The sequence below is a fragment of the Actinia tenebrosa genome, unplaced genomic scaffold (genome assembly GCF_029948245.1).
Source record: "Actinia tenebrosa isolate PJP-AT-01 unplaced genomic scaffold, QUT_ActTen_1.0 PGA_scaffold0__85_contigs__length_37466705, whole genome shotgun sequence".
Classification (NCBI taxonomy): Eukaryota; Metazoa; Cnidaria; class Anthozoa; order Actiniaria; family Actiniidae; genus Actinia; species Actinia tenebrosa.
This window is the reverse complement of record NW_028292569.1, coordinates 20,084,271-20,101,510: the sequence shown is the minus strand read 5'-3', so window position 1 is coordinate 20,101,510 and position 17,240 is coordinate 20,084,271. Positions and strand designations below refer to the sequence as shown.

Here is a 17,240-nt window from a genome sequence, read left to right as displayed (position 1 = left end):
TTTCCGAGCTTTAGAGTCCTTTTAGTGACACGCTAATTGCTAATTACTAAATGCACTCCTAGGAGGGATTAGACCTTCTGTTTGCTAGTCAGCCGCTCCAACCTGTTCAGAAAGATTATTTTCATCTTCCCAGAGTTCGCACTAACTGAGGAAAACAGCGATTTCTATATCAAACTTTGACTATTTTTTAATCTTTAAAAGTATATAATGAATTAAACTTAGATTATAAGAAAATAACATCAGTCGATTCGCTAGAAATCTCTTAAAAGTATTTATTAGCTTTTTATTATTTTGTACATATCATAAGACTTTTTAGATCACTCTTTGATATTTTATAATTTTACATTTTTCTTATCGTATTTAATTTATCTTTTTATCCAAATTTTTGTTTATTCATATTTCTTTAATTGTATTATTGTAAAATTAGTCGTTGTATATTCTTATTTAGGGCACTGAAAACCACGCTTAGTGAGTAGGTTTCCCTCATTAAAGATTATCAACACTGTTACTCCTAGTTTCACGCTTACGCGATCATCAGCCAAACTTTAATTAAGAATATATCTTACTTAGATGACCTATATACAACTATTTCGAAAATCGTTGTCGCACCAAGAGCCTCAAGTAACAAGCCAAGGCTCCAGAGCACGTCGGTACTTTTAATTATAATTGATTTATTCATGGTTCATGCAAGTGGCTATAGCTCTCCACTAATTATGATCTCAAGCAGCCCTGCTTGGAGTAATTTGTGAAGTCAATAAATGAAAATGCACAATGAATAAACTAAACAGTTAAAAGTTCGGCAGTCTTGGTTTGTTGCTTGAGGCTTTTGGTCCGACAACGATTTCTGAGTAGGTGTATTCATTGGCGGCGATATCTATTTTCTAGTACTTGTATGATGAAATTGATCTATATATATAAATACCTAATTATACAAAAACATGGAAAAAGACAGAATATTTCTTTACTCCTCGTTCCTTCATATTAAAAAAAATTTTTTTTTGAGATGTTGTATAAGTGAAGAATATAATCTCAATAATATATACATCCGATCTCAAAAATTCTGACATTTATCGGGTGTGTATATTTGTATTTAACAAATAGATCAGTCTTAGCTATGTTCTGTTCTCTGATAAAACACGACTGAAGCTGTAGGACACGAAAAAAGTTATAACTTTTTGAGTGTTCTACAGCTTCAGGAGTGTTTTATCAGAGAACAGAACATATTTAAGCCTGATCTATTCGCTTTATATAATAGATTTTTACGAGAATTAGCGTAAAATTACAACAACCACAAAAAAAAGGTTTGTTTACACAAAGAGCTCGCGTCTGTCGTCAAAATTACGTAAACAAATTTGATCTATGCGATGATTGGCTAAAAACGCGACATATGGCTATGTGATTGGTCCAGTTTTGACAGGTAATGACAGCTCTGTGCAGGCTGGCATATAACTGGTTTATCGCATTTGTTCAACAAGAAAAGGAGAATTGCTCGTAAATCTTAGAAAATAGCCAAAGTAAACAAGCATTTAGGTGCTAGAAAAGAAAAAAAAATTCAAGTACTGAAGAGTTTGAAAAGCATTTTCAATGTTCAGATCGTTAAATGGACATTTAACCTGCACAAACACTCAAGAAAACCAGCTTATGAACACTTTGAATGCACAAGGAGCCGAGAGACTGAAAAATATCTTGATCTTCGATCGAAGCTGGAAGAAAGCTAGCATTGCAGCACTTGGAAAACTGTTTTTTAGTTGATCCTGAACTATAAGTGAAAACTTTGTGCCACTTGTAGTATTATTTCGTACTCGTAGTTTCGGGCTATTGGAAAACAAATTTCGGTAAAAAATTTACTAGTGGATCGTAAAATTGCCGATGCTCGTTTGTAAAGTTAGCTTAAGTTTCTTACCATAGATTTGTTTATTCTTGTAAGACTATGGAAAATGTTTAAAATTTTTTTTTTTGACTTCTCTAACACCATCAAAGGTCAAGTAAAAAGATTCTAGTTTAGCGAAATAATTGTAATAGTCGCAGCACAAGCGAAAGAAAGCTTTACTCTTCGAAATGTAGTACCAATCAAATGTGCTTCAAAACGACGTATTTTCCTTTTTTAGAGGAAAGACATATTTTTAATAAAAATAAATAAATAACTTGAATTTAAAATGTCAAAATGCTTTAAATTGAAAACCGAAATCCTGTGACGTCATTTCTGTTTAATTTTGTATAGAAAACATGGTTTTGACGTCATTTCTATGTTTCTATACCCTAATAAAACATAGCTCTTCATCCAATCAGAGCGCGCGTTCGTGAAAATCTATTATATAAATATATATATATACATATATATGTGCCGATTTTTCTTTTGTCTTGCCTGGATTAGTATACACTCAATTGAAGAATTGCCGGAATTCAGAAACATAGAACATAAAAGCTGAGAACGAAATGGCACATGGGAAGTACGTTAATTAGATGTATGATTTACTTGATTCTATTCTCTTCCCTTCTTGTTTCTTTTCTTTTCTTGTCTCTTTTCTTTTCCTGTCTCTTTTCTTTTCTTGTCCGTTTTCTTTTCTTGTCTGTTTTCTTTTCTTGTCTGTTTTCTTTTCTTGTCTGTTTTCTTTTCTTGTCTGTTTTCTTTTCTTGTCTGTTTTCTTTTCTTGTCTGTTTTCTTTTCTTGTCTGTTTTCTTGTCTTGTCTGTTTTCTTTTCTTGTCTGTTTTCTTTTCTTGTCTGTTTTCTTTTCTTGTCTGTTTTCTTTTCTTGTCTGTTTTCTTTTCTTGTCTGTTTTCTTGTCTTGTCTGTTTTCTTGTCTTGTCTGTTTTCTTTCTTGTCTGTTTTCTTGTCTTGTCTGTTTTCTTTTCTTGTCTGTTTTCTTTTCTTGTCTGTTTTCTTTTCTTGTCTGTTTTCTTTTCTTGTCTGTTTTCTTTTCTTGTCTGTTTTCTTGTCTTGTCTGTTTTCTTGTCTTGTCTGTTTTCTTGTCTTGTCTGTTTTCTTGTCTTGTCTGTTTCTTGTCTTGTCTGTTTTCTTGTCTTGTCTGTTTCTTGTCTTGTCTGTTTTCTTTCTTGTCTGTTTTCTTTTCTTGTCTGTTTTCTTGTCTTGTCTGTTTTCTTTTCTTGTCTGTTTTCTTTTCTTGTCTGTTTTCTTTTCTTGTCTGTTTTCTTTTCTTGCCTCTTTTCTTTTCTTTCTCTTTTTTTCCTTCTTGTCTCTTTTTTTTTTCTTTTTTTTTCCTTTTCTTTTCTTTTCTTATCCTTTCTTCACTTCCATTTTCACGATCCATTCTTTAACTTAACTGTTTTCATTTAATAATTTCTTTTGCGACAGGTACGAATGTTATTTCAAATAAGGCAGGCGTGATGGTAAAGGTAGAATGATTTTCCCAGACACGTCTGTTTATACTGGTGATGGAGAAGATTCTTACACTTATTCAGGACTTGGATTGATATACACAGGTACAACGCATCATTAATTTGATATGTACCAGTGATGAATGAAGCTGTTCGACGCGATACAGCAAAAGAGGACTTTTTACCTTGGGTGTTACCGCCCGTTTCAGACCATATCATTGTCTTTCTCTCGAGAATATAATTCTATATGTGCTTGTTGTATCCTTATTCATGTGTCTTCTAAAAGAATGACACGTGGTCCGGATTGGGGAAGAAGTCTAAGGTAAAAATTCTTATAAGAATTGGTAAAGGCACCCGGTTGGCTCGGTTGAGCATCGGACTTTCGTGCGGGAGATCTTGGTTCGAGTCCCGGCCGGGCCAACATTCTGGGTCTTCAAATAACTGAGGAGATGGTGCTGCCTTTGTAATAACAACTACAAATGGTTAAACCTTCACGTGGCTCGGAGGACCAATGTGCACACTACCTCGCCCTACAACGGAGGGAACAATTTGAATGAAACTGAAAGGTAAAAATAAGATCGGCGAAAAAATCTTCAATTTTTTTTTATTCGAGATGAAGATAATTTCTCCCATAATGAAAACCATGCCAGTAAAATTGAATCGAAATGCACTACATTGTTTTTGTTTTTTTTTGCGCGAGTATACTCTCCCACTTAGGAATTTCGTACACAACTCACTCCCTTGTTACTTTCGGCCAAGTCATCGGGATCTTCACATATGCTGTGGTGTTTGGTTCTCTACTGCTGTTAACAGATTCTTCTGCATTACTAAGCCATCTGTCTACCTTAAATACTTCAAGCCAAGACCTGCGACCCTCATGATCATCGGAGCATGGCTCTTCGCGATTTCCAACACAGCACTATTTGGAGAGTGTCCAATAGAGTTTCAGATGCAGAATTGGATTATTGATGTATTATCAATAGATTTAGGCAACGTTTACAAACATTACGTCCACCTCAACGAACACTCTCATTTCTTGATAGATAACCACGTGACGCTAACTAAATCTAATTGTCATTCTTCCAAGTGTTAAAGTCCGTTTTTTCTCTTCTGTCATGGGTCAAGAGGGTGCTACGTGGTAGTCATCGACTTGCATTGTTTACCGGCAACCGTTCTGAGCATCTAAAATTTACAATTTTCACCGAACAATGAGAAAAACGGAAAGTGACTTCACGGTGAAACTTATGATTGAAAAAATGTTTTATAAAATAAAATAAAATAATCAAAACTCAAATAATTTTCATGTGTTTTTTGACATTTGTTATATATCAAATCACTTTTATTTTGTAAAAAGCTGGATTCACACGCCCTGACTTAGATGAGCCTAAAGCTTGTTTCGGGGTTCGGGGTAAGGCGTGTCAGTTAAGCCGTGCCCTGGCTTTCAACAACCAAAGATGTTTCAGGGTTTGATTCGCAGAACTTAAAATGTTTTAGCGGTGGGTATTTGCCTTATAACTGTGCCAAGGATCGTCCCAAAATGATCTTTTCTGTGCATTTCCGAGTTTGCGCATGCTTTGAAATCTAACGGGAACCGCTGTGGTGTGTACACAGACGTACGTACAGACGGAAGTGACGTAATCAAGCCATGAAAAATAAGCTCTTGTCAGTTAACTGCTCACGGCAGTTTTTAAAACCACAAAAGCACACCCTTCCTAAACAATAATTCCATGGGATGGAATTAATAAGAATCGTTTATTAAAAAAGCAATAGTGAAAAATAGTTAAAAACGAGTCAAAGGCTAGAAGAAAAGAAGAAAAAATACATATGTATAAAAAAATCTTAAAATCTTAATAAGGTGAAGATCGAACCACGTCCATCAACTTTAATTAGATAATTAATTAAAAAATACATAAAAAGGAAAAACTAGTGCCTTCATGGGTCATCGTATGGACTTCGGACATGACGGCGATTAAGTCCCTCTGCCCTTGGGTGTGCGGATTACGCAGGAGTGTGTTCTAGCCGAAGCATCAGGGGAGAGACTAGCCGGCCCCCAGACCATATCTATAGCTAATCCCTTGCACTCTGGCACGCACTGGCGCGTTGATTTGAAGTGGATAATAATCTAGTCTATGTGTTGTTTTTTTTGTCATGTCTATTGTTGTGCTAATTTCCTGAAATCGTTGCCCAGTGGAAAAAAATTGGGCTTACAAGACACTGAGTCAGGCAGGTTTTTTTTTTTTTTTTTTTTGTCGTTTTTATAAAAGATATATATGTTCAACTTACTTAACAAGAAACCAAAAGTGTAGTTTGATGTCCTGATTTTACTTATTTTTCCTCCTTCCCCCCATCTTTTTTTCATTCCTTCCTTGTATATTATTATTTCTTCTTCTTCTTTCTGTCCTTTTCAAATGCCCTCTCTCTATTTTAAAAGATATATATATTTTGCCTTCCTTGATTTAAATTATATTATTTTTCACTAATTATTAAACCTTTCCTTTCTTAAACAGTTTTCAGATTTCAGAGTACTTCAAAATTACCTTTATTCTAGTATGATGGTAAAATTGTTGGTGTTAGTAAGTAATCCAATGATCCCAAAACATGCATTAAATGTTCATTTTGTGGTGGCAAAACGTTTAACTTAAAGTTATAAGTACAGTTAATCTTACTAGTATTCCTTCGAAACTGCAGGAACGGTTACCCAATTCTTACGAACCACGGATACTTAAAATTTTGAAATTAAAGGTGTACCCCTAATTAACCCCCTCAAACAATCAGTAAGTAAGTAAGTAAGTAAACTTTATTTAAAGAAGGTTTAAGAAAGTATTTACAAAAATACACCAGTTTAGCAAAGCCAATCTTACACTGGCCAGGGCCTTCTAATAAGTGGTTCTTATAACGAGTATTTCATTCTAAACCAGTTGATTTGAGAAATATATTTTTAGCCAATCAAACTAGAGGAAACGTGCAAAACTGATATTTCAAAAGCATCACGTTTTTTACTTTACGCAAGCAGCAGACATGACCATATTTTCACTTTGCCTTTTGCAAACCTTCCATTCAAAGATAAATTTTCTTTCATTTATATTATCTACTAGGCGGAGATTTTTTCGATTGCATCTCGTGTTTCATGTTCGCCGTAAACGAGATGCCTGCACTCTCTAATGATGGTTTTAGCTTACAATTGTTATTTGACTAATGTTATTTAATTCTACTCGTAAAGGCTTATTTTTGTTGAATGATTTATGTGTTAAAACTCTTTTAAAATTTGCTTTTGAGGAAAATCTGATGTGTGTTAAGTGAATGAATGGAGAACGCAGAATGTTCAATCTCGCAACAAGAGGGTGGCAAGAGTGAAGTAGCTGTAAGAGCTCTCGACTCTATCCACGCGAACCGAGTTCGAGTCCCGGGCTCGACGTCGTATGTGAGTAACCATGCTTTTTGGTTCTCTCCTGTACTTCGTGTTTTTTTCCCGGGCTTTACGATTTTTCCTCCCTTTTCAAAAAGAACGCGCAGAATTGCCGTCGCGACGAAGGTTGTGGTGTATGTCAATCACTGCGTTTCCAAAACGTTCCATAGGCACGTGCATTATAAAAAACTGTGTTTTCCATATTTGAATATTTAAAAAGAAACAAGTCTACTAACCTCGGTCAAAGCATGTAAAGTATCGAATCCGGTTTTCAAAATGGTTACAACGTTATAGTAGGCAAGTGTGGGCTTGTTGTCAAATCTTGAGGCAAATTTTGGAAATTTAAAAAAAAAAAAAAAAGCTTGATTACTTCAAGTCATAACTTGGAAGGAATCTGTACGGTGACATCAACATGCAGTGAGCTGTATAGCACTAGAGAAGCAAGCTTAGGAACACTAAACGTAGTCGACTATTTCTCTTGCTTTTCGAGTGCTCTACAGCTTCCGGTGTTCCGGTGAGTTAATGTAACAGGCAGTGCAGGGACATAAGTAGTCGTTCTATATTACTTTTACATAATTTTGCGCAAGGGTGTTTGATAAGATACATATATAATTGAAGTAGTTCTTGCATTTCGTCATGCACTTCAGTTCTAAGCTATCCGCTATCCAATCCTTGGATAGTTCTGATTGGTTAAAAGGCTTCAAAAACTATCTTTATATCAGTGAACATGGAAAACACACTTACCTCGTCAAACGTTGTGTTTGTTTATAAAAGGAATATAAAAACTATATATATATGTACAGCCATTTGCAAAAATTATGGCCGTTTCAAATATAAATACAAGTATGTTGAAAGTATATCAGACACGGCGGGATATCTTTCTTGATATTTTTTTCACAAAGCCCTAGTGATAGACAACTCCAAAAAAATATAAGGATGTCTATCCCATAATTTTTGATATGCTTTTGATATACTTGTATATATATTGGAAGCGGCCATAATTTTTGCAAATGGCTGTAAATATATATACAGTTGATTGCAAAAAGGTTGTAGCATACATTTATGAATATATCTTTTGAAATTGCAAGATATCAAATGAGATGCAGAACGTAAAAAGTAACTTATTTGATCTTATTTACCTTCTATTATAAGTATTGCACTAAGTCAAGTTAAAAGAGTATTTTCCACAAAATGTCGTTGCTAAACAGTTGTAATTAAGCATGTTTTACATTCTGCATACATCTCATTTGATATCTTGCATGTTTTTTCTTTAGCATATTCTTTACCATGTAAGTGTATTGAGATTCTTTAGTACTCACTAAACGTTGCTAATAGTATTATACCAATGTCTATGAGCTATCTACAATAACAGTATTTTCTAACAGAAGGTACTTTACTCTCGATACATTTTGCCTGTGTTCCGTATGCGTTGATTCGGCTCACTGCGCCATGGACTTTATATTCACCAGTGTTCATCACCTCCACAAAGACTTCAAATCTGGCATCTCCTGGCATTGTCTCGATCTGCAACTGATAGCTACACCGATCGTACCTGCCATTAACTCTATTATTGGTTGATATTTTTTGAACGGCATTTCGAATTCGTTTCAACGTGATCCTCTCGCATAATGCACTAGATAGTTCGTGCTTTGCTAGGTTTTGATTCATCGATAAGACAGCGTGGTGTGCGCTACCTACGATGTGCGCATGGGTAGGGTCCACTGGATGCCATTCCAAACATGGACACCATTGGTCAGGGATGCTAGCATTTCTACACGTACGGTTTTCTGGTAGGGCCTCAAAAAGACTTGTACCTCGCTTCGTTTTGGCAGAAGGTTTAGAGAAAGATAATAATTGTAAAAACGTCGAATGAAGGTCATAAGGAGAAGTAATGATTTTAGTGTTGCTCTGCAAATTTGCGACTTTTTCAGGAAACTTTTCTTTAAACCAAGTTGGTAGGGTAATGGATAGAAATGGAAGCCTTTCCTCTAGCTTTCCCTGATGTGTGCTTCTAATTTCACCAAATCGAGCTCCATGATCACTCATCATCACAAACATACTCTCATTTAACATTTTTTCTGTCTTTAGTGATTTCAGAAATGACAACATCTCTAAATCCGCACCACTGACTAAATTCAAAGCCCTGTGGCATAAATCGCACAAAAATGTGAGTCCAAACTTTCTTTGTCGTGGATAGGATTTCATGAAACTTCTGAGGTAATCCAGCTGCACTTTGACTTGAAATTGTCCTCCCAGGCACATTCCTAATGCACCACTTAACCAAAGAGGTCTGGGATAGTGATCAGTCGGTTGTTCTTTGAAGCCTGGAAGAGTTAACGTATATGTGCCTGAAACAAGAAAACTTATATGAAACAATTTATGATTTCAGTTGCAACACAGGGTCCCCTATTTACATAAAAGTAAAAGGTGACAATAAAATTGGGAATCGCGCCTTTAACCTTTATCTAAATTAGGTTTCCTGTGGTTACACTCGTTTTTCATGAGTACATAAACAACACAGTGACGCCTTTGTTTTCCTATATAATTCCCCTATGGAATCTGCTGTCGCTCCTATGTATATACTCTTACATGGAAGCAACAATCAAGAGCCTACCAGTCTCGCTATCATATAACTCTGCAGGTATTTAATAATTGACAACAGAACTCTCCAAAGTTGCTAACTTAAACATGGTCTTTCTTGTAATCAAAAAATATTTTTGAAATCATTAATTGTTCCTGATGCTCGTTTCCAGTGTTACACTGGTTTTTCATATGGTCTAAAGAGTTACACGTTTCAACTTCTTTGTGACCTTCTGATTGAATGCTTAGAAAAATAACGCAAGGCTAGAACGATAATTAAACACATTGGAGTCTTTATTTCATTTTCTATCTTCCAAAGAGGAAAAGGCAAGGCAAGTGAAGTTAATTTCCCGAGTTCATGAGTATGTCTTGGGAAAGGTCTATTATATGAAATACATGGGTATATTACCTAGGGCAGCAAAATCTTCACTCCACATTGTAACGAAACCATTTTTCTTCAAGTCTTTAAAAAGAAGGGGCCAGTTATCGACATTCTCGTCGTCATGGTGAAGTTCTTTATTCTCCTCTACGGTATTTCCCGTCAGCATTGCGTTAACGTTAGGCAACGTTGCATCTCCTACAACGGAATAACCTTTAAACATGTAAGATCCAAGTTCATCTCTAAGAAAAGCGTAAGTCATGGGAAGCATGCGTCGAAAGTGAGCCTCCGATGTTCCATCCAGTTCAATGATAATGATATCCAGTGGTGCATCATTACTTGGCATGCGCGATAGCACTTTCTGTTTTTCCACCACCGACATATGATATGTTGTAAATGTGTGACCGTTTTTTAACTTTGTAGTTACCTTCCATAGGTCTTCCTCAATGGAGAAATTAGATGTATTGTTTATAAGTATGTGTGGTTCTCCGAGATGAAATGAATGGTCATTACTCGCAGTAGTTCCATTGGGTCTGTGAATGGGCTGTGCCTCTGTCTGTAAAAGATTAGAATCTGGAATACAAGATTGGTAATGAACTGATTAACAGTAATTTCACCAATACCATTCTTTTACTACTTCCACCATTGCAACGCCATGCACATTCTGTTTTTAATCACAGTACTACTGGTAATACCACCACCACCACTACTACTACTACTACTACTACTACTACTACTACTACTACTACTACTACTACTACTACTACTACTACTACTACTACTACTACTACTACTACTACTACTACTACTACTACCGGGCCAAGTAAAATAAATCTACCAAACTACTACCGCTGCTGATCTATACCGATGCTGTAGATCATACATACCATTCAATTTACTTTCTCTTATCTTTAGAATATTATTTTCCAGTGCTGTATACAATTGTTTCTCGTCACATTTGATAGGTGTCTGTGTAGGAACCAAATGTGCAATTTCTTTGGCATAAGGATCCAACACAGGAAGCTTGCAGCTGTTTAGGTCTTCAGACACGTTGGCCAGCGGACATTTCAAATTCACTGAAAGAACTGACCAGGACTACCTAGTTAGTAAGGGATACTTAACATATACATAAGTTTATGTTTCTATTCTACCTAGTTAGAAACTAGTGTACCGCAGTCAGTTTGTGGAGCACATCAATGGCACTTTTTTGAGTGAAAATGACCTCCCTTGTCATGGAAAAACATTGCATTGGAAAAAATTGCCCATACATTTGGAATATTTGCTCTTTTCGGTCTTTTTCCTCTCTTTCCAAAGCAAAAGGTTGTTCTTAAAAGTAAAGTTATATAGCACAGGTAAACTGCGTGACAAAACATCCTAAATGACCCGTAATTCTTCTGTTCTTTCGCTAACTAGTAGTTAGCGTGTTTTCGAGGCTACGAAACCTAATAAACCATAAGAGGAGAATGTATAGGCCAACAGATAGTATGAGCTTATAAAATCAGCAAAAATACGTTTTAAATTTTAACAAATTCCTATGAATTATATACCAAAATGTTCAGGAAAGCCCGGGGTTTTCAAATCCACTTCTGTTTTTTTTTGACAGGTTCTGTTTTATATCAAGGAGAGACGATTTTCTAGCTTGACCCCGGTTATGTCATGCATTTTCTCTTGTAAAATACGTCCAATAGCGTAATAGACCCTTTTCGAATTCCAAATTACCGCTGTGTTTCTTGATTACAGACTCATTTGCACAGGGTTAGCCTCGAGTTTGTGCAGAATATTCACTTGTTCCAGTCAAGGTCCGTCGAGTTTCAAAATGTTTGTATTGTTGAAGTTGTGCATTCTTTACTTTTCTGTTGGTATTTGTGAATATTTAAACACTGATACGATGCTAACCCTGTGCAAATGAGTCTGTAATCAAGGAACACAGCGGTAATTTGGAATTCGAAACTGGAGTATTCAACTCAAAAAGTACGGTGGTTTTTTTCAATAAAATTCAATCTAAACCATATAATACAGTCCGTGAATAGTTCAATTAACTGAATCCACTTCTGTTTTTTGCCTATATAGTCATTATTTTGAGAAAAGGTCCAAAAACCGTGTTTTTGAGACATAATTTGTATGAGCTCACATGAGGGGGCGTTAACAGATTTTTGGATATTCTTGAAAACATTGTTAGCTGCCTTCAAACCCTTCGACAGCATGTGAGCCTAATGTGACCATCTCGACTACCTTGTACTTACTAGCTTAAGCTTTGTTATTGTGTGCTTTGTTTTTGTTTAGTTGTGTTTTGTATTTGCTTTGGTGATCTTGTTTGTCCGTCAGTATGAATTGGGCTTCCTGTGCTTTGTGCAAATTTTGAAGGGCCAACATTTTGTTCTTACTTGATAAATACAAATGAAGATATTTCCTCTTGATGTACAGATTTAAAGACGAAGGCGATGGGATTCCAAATGATTGCTTCAGATAGGCATATCCTGGTTTATGTTTTCCAATGTTTTCAATAAAACTGAACGCCTTACATAGTGACTGCATTTCGTCACATTTTGAAATGACGTCAGAGATGTTGGTTATCGGCTTGTATGACGTAATGTCCCCAAGTCCAGGGAAGTCAGTACCAGACACCTGAATAAATAACCAAAGCAAAAATATCAGTCATTCAATTTGTATAGGAAATCGCACGATCTCGAGTACAATTTGGAAATTAATAGACACGAGTAATGTTTTGAAAGTTCTTGTAATTGCACGAGCCTTTAGGCGATGCGCGAGTGCAATTAAAGAATTTTCAAAACATTACGAGTGTCTATTAATTCCAAATTGTACGAGAAGATCGTGCGATTTTTTGTTTATAGTTCACTCAACCAAATTTCAGTAAAAAATGCGAAGCGACGCCGTTCATCTTTGTCTATTTGGCGGCCGATTTTCAGTCCATCGCGCAACTGAAATGCATAAAAAAGATTAGTTCTTACGGCTTAAAAATTTATTTATATGTTTTTTAAGTACAAAATGATAGAAAATAATTGTTTTGACATTGTTTTGTCCGTGTTGCCGTAGCGACTTAATTCGGTACTCCTACGGAGTACAATTAACGCTATAATTGTACTCCTCTCGACCAATCAGAGTCGAGTAATTTTGTTGAGTGTACTATAAGGGATAAAATGGCATGCGCACTGGAAACGATTATCAAACTATGAATTGGCTTTAGACAAATTATATTGCATTGTTGACTTTCATATCGTGCACGTGGGAAGATTGGGTCAAAAGCAGACATGCTTGAAGAAGAAGCCATCAATATATGAATTTCCACTAATTTCTTGTTCACCTTGTCCTGAAAATTGAGCTACATTTGTCGAGATCAATGGAATAGACCTCCTCAGCTCGGGTGCAATGTTTTCCCATTTCGGACCACGTGTCATTCCCTAGAGTATGATTCATTTGTTTAACGCCTGCGCTTGGTTGCACATGAATATTGATACAAATCAAACAAAGAATCTTGTTCTCATGGGAATGACACGTGGTCTGAAATGGCAAAACATTACGCTCGATCCGAGGAGGTCTATTATACAACTACATATATACCCTGCAGCAGACAAAACGAAGAATTTCAATCTTCTGAGAATTGGAAACCTATTGTTATGTCCTCCAAACTGAGCTGCATTACGACGTACTGCAAATGGTCTATTGAAAATATTCGTTTTATAGCCTGGTCAGCAGTTGACGGTCTCCACGGTCCCTTCACTCGATATGACACCCGGCAATGAATCAGAAGAATATTACGTTTCATTGTATTGCTGAAAGTTGTGAACGGAGCATCACGGCGGATAATAATAATGATATAGGATCGGAGGAGTCCATCCATCCGTCCAGTAACATCATATCCTTATCCACCTCGTAACGTGGAGTAAATAAAATCTATGGTCTCGCCTCCAATTCTTAGACTTGGAAAAACATATCTGAGTGAAGTTTATTGAGAGATTCGGATTTTCTCCGGATTCAGGTGTTCCTGTTTTAATCTGCCAAAATTAAAGCACTAAATTCCAATTCGATATCTGAATTAGCCATGCCGTGACTTTGATCAGCCCAGAGGTTGATTCAGTTATCAATAAAGTTTGAAGGCCCAACTCATTTAAAGAACTTAAAATTACCATTACGTATTCTTCATTATATGGCAAAGTTATCCGCGGCAAAAACCTTTGTAGAGATGATGATATATTAGGAAGCGTCGTGGGTACTTCGCTTTTAACCTGAAAAATAAGGTTCATAGTTGAGAATATCATGCAGTACGATTCAACCTACAAATACATTTATTCATAATGTTACGAAGTTACTGCCAGTTCGGCAATAAGAATTTGTTTTGGTAGAAGTACTAGTTAGTTTGCCACACAACGACGTTATATTGATGTAGCATTGGCCATGGTGACCCGTGCTTCTTAATACGACTAACATGAAGCTTATCCCGGTGTAAGTAAGTGATTTAAAACTTCTGATGATGCTAACGACTCGCGGTGAGCGCACGGCCACGATAACCGATGTTAACCGAAGAGGATACAACTTATTTGCCTTCTCTAGCTGGCTTTCATAGCCGGATTAGGAAACGTTAATTCAACTTTACATCGACCAGTTTCATACCATATACTCTCAATTAACCTTTCTGGAATTAAGGAAGAGACGTGGAACGAGGGTAGAAATATTAATTTAATTAAAAAAAGAACCCCATCACATGAATGATGGCGATTTCGGTAGATGGAAAGAACCAAACAACTGAGAGATAATGCTTTTAGGAAGCCGATCGCGATTTCCAATAACTGTATACTGGCTTCAAACAAATCCCCCTATCCTCCATGTGGCTTGAAAAAGCATTTAGCTTTGAAATTATTGCTTCAAATGTAAGAAATTGTGTTACTTCGAGTGTTCTTTCTCAAGAACAAATGCCGATCGAATTCCTTGCCTTCTACCTTCAAAACTCTGTTCGTACATCCAAAAGCTATATAGTGTTTGGCCATAGTTAGAAAGACAACAAAGTACCTTGTATATCATAGATATCTATCAAAATGTAGTGATCTCTCGAAGATTCGTAGTAAATTTCTTAGCAAATTAACCGCGAAATTCGACCCGATAGTCTCGTTTTGATGCTACGTTCATCACGATACCGCTGGTTTGTTGGGGTGGCGTGCTCATCTACGGTAAGGGCTATTGAGTGACACATCCGGGAAATTAGAGAATAAAATACTAGATTCCAGTTTCCGAATATCAATTTTCCTCTCACGGCCATTTATATTTATAAGGCAAAGTCATAATAGTGAAAGTTTAAGCGCTTCGTGAAGAAAATCGAAAGTCAAAGCAAGAAAAGTAACATAGGAATATTAAAGAATGACAACCACGCAATATAATCCTACCATTTGTTTTGGTGATTCAATTTGCCAACATGCGATTTTTTGTGGGTCAATTTCAGGAGTTTTAACTTTGACCAAACAAAGCAAAACAGTCCAAAATAACGACTTTCCAGTGCCTTTTTTGATATAAAAAAATCATCTTTCTACCGCGATTTGTAAAGCCATAAAAACCTGGCCTTTTTATCGCTCAATATCCATAATTTCGTCTCCAGATCTGGCTTTAAAACGGACGTATTTGCTCAAGAACTCAACATATATTTTGGTACTGGTTCGACAAGCTGTCCGAGTGGAGACTGGTACCTAATTTGGAGAAAATGCCCGCGAATTTTGCTTTAGAAATATTTTCAATCGTTTTTTCCACCTATTTTCAAATCCTTTTAATAGTATGATGATATTACAGTGTTTCTTTAAAAAATGTTTCCCCATTCTTTACATAATATCCCTCATTTGGAAATGACCAGAGTTGATGGGCAATTCTGTGCGATGATTCATTTAACAAAATGCCCTTAATCTACTGACCTATCTTTTAAACCTTCCTATGTTTATTATATATCTCTGTGCTTTGCAGCAGACACATGCGCTTTAAGAGCGCCTATTTTTTCCCTCTTTCTTTTGTCGGTAGTGTAAACTTGATAGTTATTAGTTGTCACCATGTTGCTAAGGATTCTTTTGCTTTTCCAAATAATGTAACTACAAGACCTATTGGGCACCGTAGATTCGTGAAACAATTACTCACTGCTTAGTGCATAAGCGTGGGCTCAGTTTAATGACTGATTTATAGACGAAATCGCGCTGTTATATCACTTTTATAACTAATTAATTCAGCCAAATCTCCCTTGCGAAAAAATCTGCTGGATGGCAAACAAACTTTAAATGGCAGATGTCAAAGTAACACTCTATGGCCTTCAAATGATTTTGTCAAGAAAAGTACTCACTCAAATGCAGCAACTGATAGAAGGCAATATGGTGTAACGTTGATATCTGTTTTATTGTGACTTTTAGGCCCCGTCCACACGTATCCGGAAATTTTTGCATCCGCAAATTTTTTTTGCGGATACGGGTTGCGTCCACACGTGTCCGGAAATTTTTGTGTCCGTATCCGCAAATTTTACGAAAACGGAGACGTGTGGACGGTGATGAAAACGATTCGAATACGCTGCGTGTGGACGCAAACATTTTCGTATCCGCAAAAAATAATTTGCGGATACAAAAATTTCCGGATACGTGTGGACGGGGACTTACAGTTGTCTCTAACTTGTGAAATTCGTAACATTAGTCACATTATTGATATCTGCTATTGCGTTGTATCTTAAAATCGAAAATATCTAATAAGGGAACAAATATTTTGGAAAAAGTTTTGGATATGAGATTGATAATCTAGAAAAAAGTAATTGAATAAAGGAAGTCCGATTTTGCCATCTAGTAACAGTCATGTGATTATTTCCTGCCTATTCATTGAAAACGCGGAATAAAGTGTTGGGAAAATAAATTTATAGTATAAAATAAAATTTAAAAAATTATCAAAAAATATTAATAGAATCTTCTACAAACTTTATCTTTAAAGCCAAACTGGAAGTAACGGCTGCTGTCCCTTTGATTCGGTAGGAAAACTGCTAAAAACGCCACGGTGAATATCATCAGCACAGCAAAAAGAGCTCGGATTTGTCGATTCGAAGACATCGTACATGGAACCCGGAAAACAATACTAGACTAGTTATATAGCTCTAGTACCCTCGACCAAGTAGATCTATTACAGCATCAATGAGATAATATTGACTGATTGTTCTAGGTTATAGGTGATTAAGACTATTTTAAAGCAACCCCACCGCTATTGAGCGCTTTGAGTTCTGGATACGTCAGTGAGTGGGCTACTCATCACGTCCACTTTAAATCCCCCTCACCCCTCCCCCTCTCCCCTCCCTCCCCTCTTTTATTGTGTGTGTTGTAAGATATTATTTGAAAAAGCAATAATTGGATAGGAGAGAAAAATTTGGACAACTTTATTTCAAAAACGCCAAAGGTATAAAACACGAAAGTGTAAAATACGATAATTTGGTATAAGTGTTTATTAGATACTGTCAATCTGCAAGCTTATTTTAAATTGACGGAAGCAGAGAACATGACTTAAGCGGAGATGTAAAGTAA

The 17,240-nt window shown here is 36.2% G+C and overlaps 1 protein-coding gene across 1 annotated transcript; it reads right to left on the bottom strand.

Annotated features, from left to right (window-relative positions):
• Positions 1-7,818: 7,818 nt before the first annotated feature.
• On the bottom strand, positions 7,819-16,885 carry LOC148913680 (uncharacterized). Its single transcript, XM_089034971.1, has 6 exons — positions 16,647-16,885; positions 13,848-13,946; positions 12,087-12,327; positions 10,590-10,787; positions 9,733-10,275; positions 7,819-9,091 (listed from the first exon to the last, which is right to left on the bottom strand). Exons 1-6 carry the CDS (start codon positions 16,773-16,775, stop codon positions 8,100-8,102), a joined length of 2,202 nt encoding a protein of 733 aa, XP_088891097.1. The 5' UTR covers positions 16,776-16,885; the 3' UTR covers positions 7,819-8,099.
• Between the last annotated feature and the right edge of the window lie 355 nt (positions 16,886-17,240).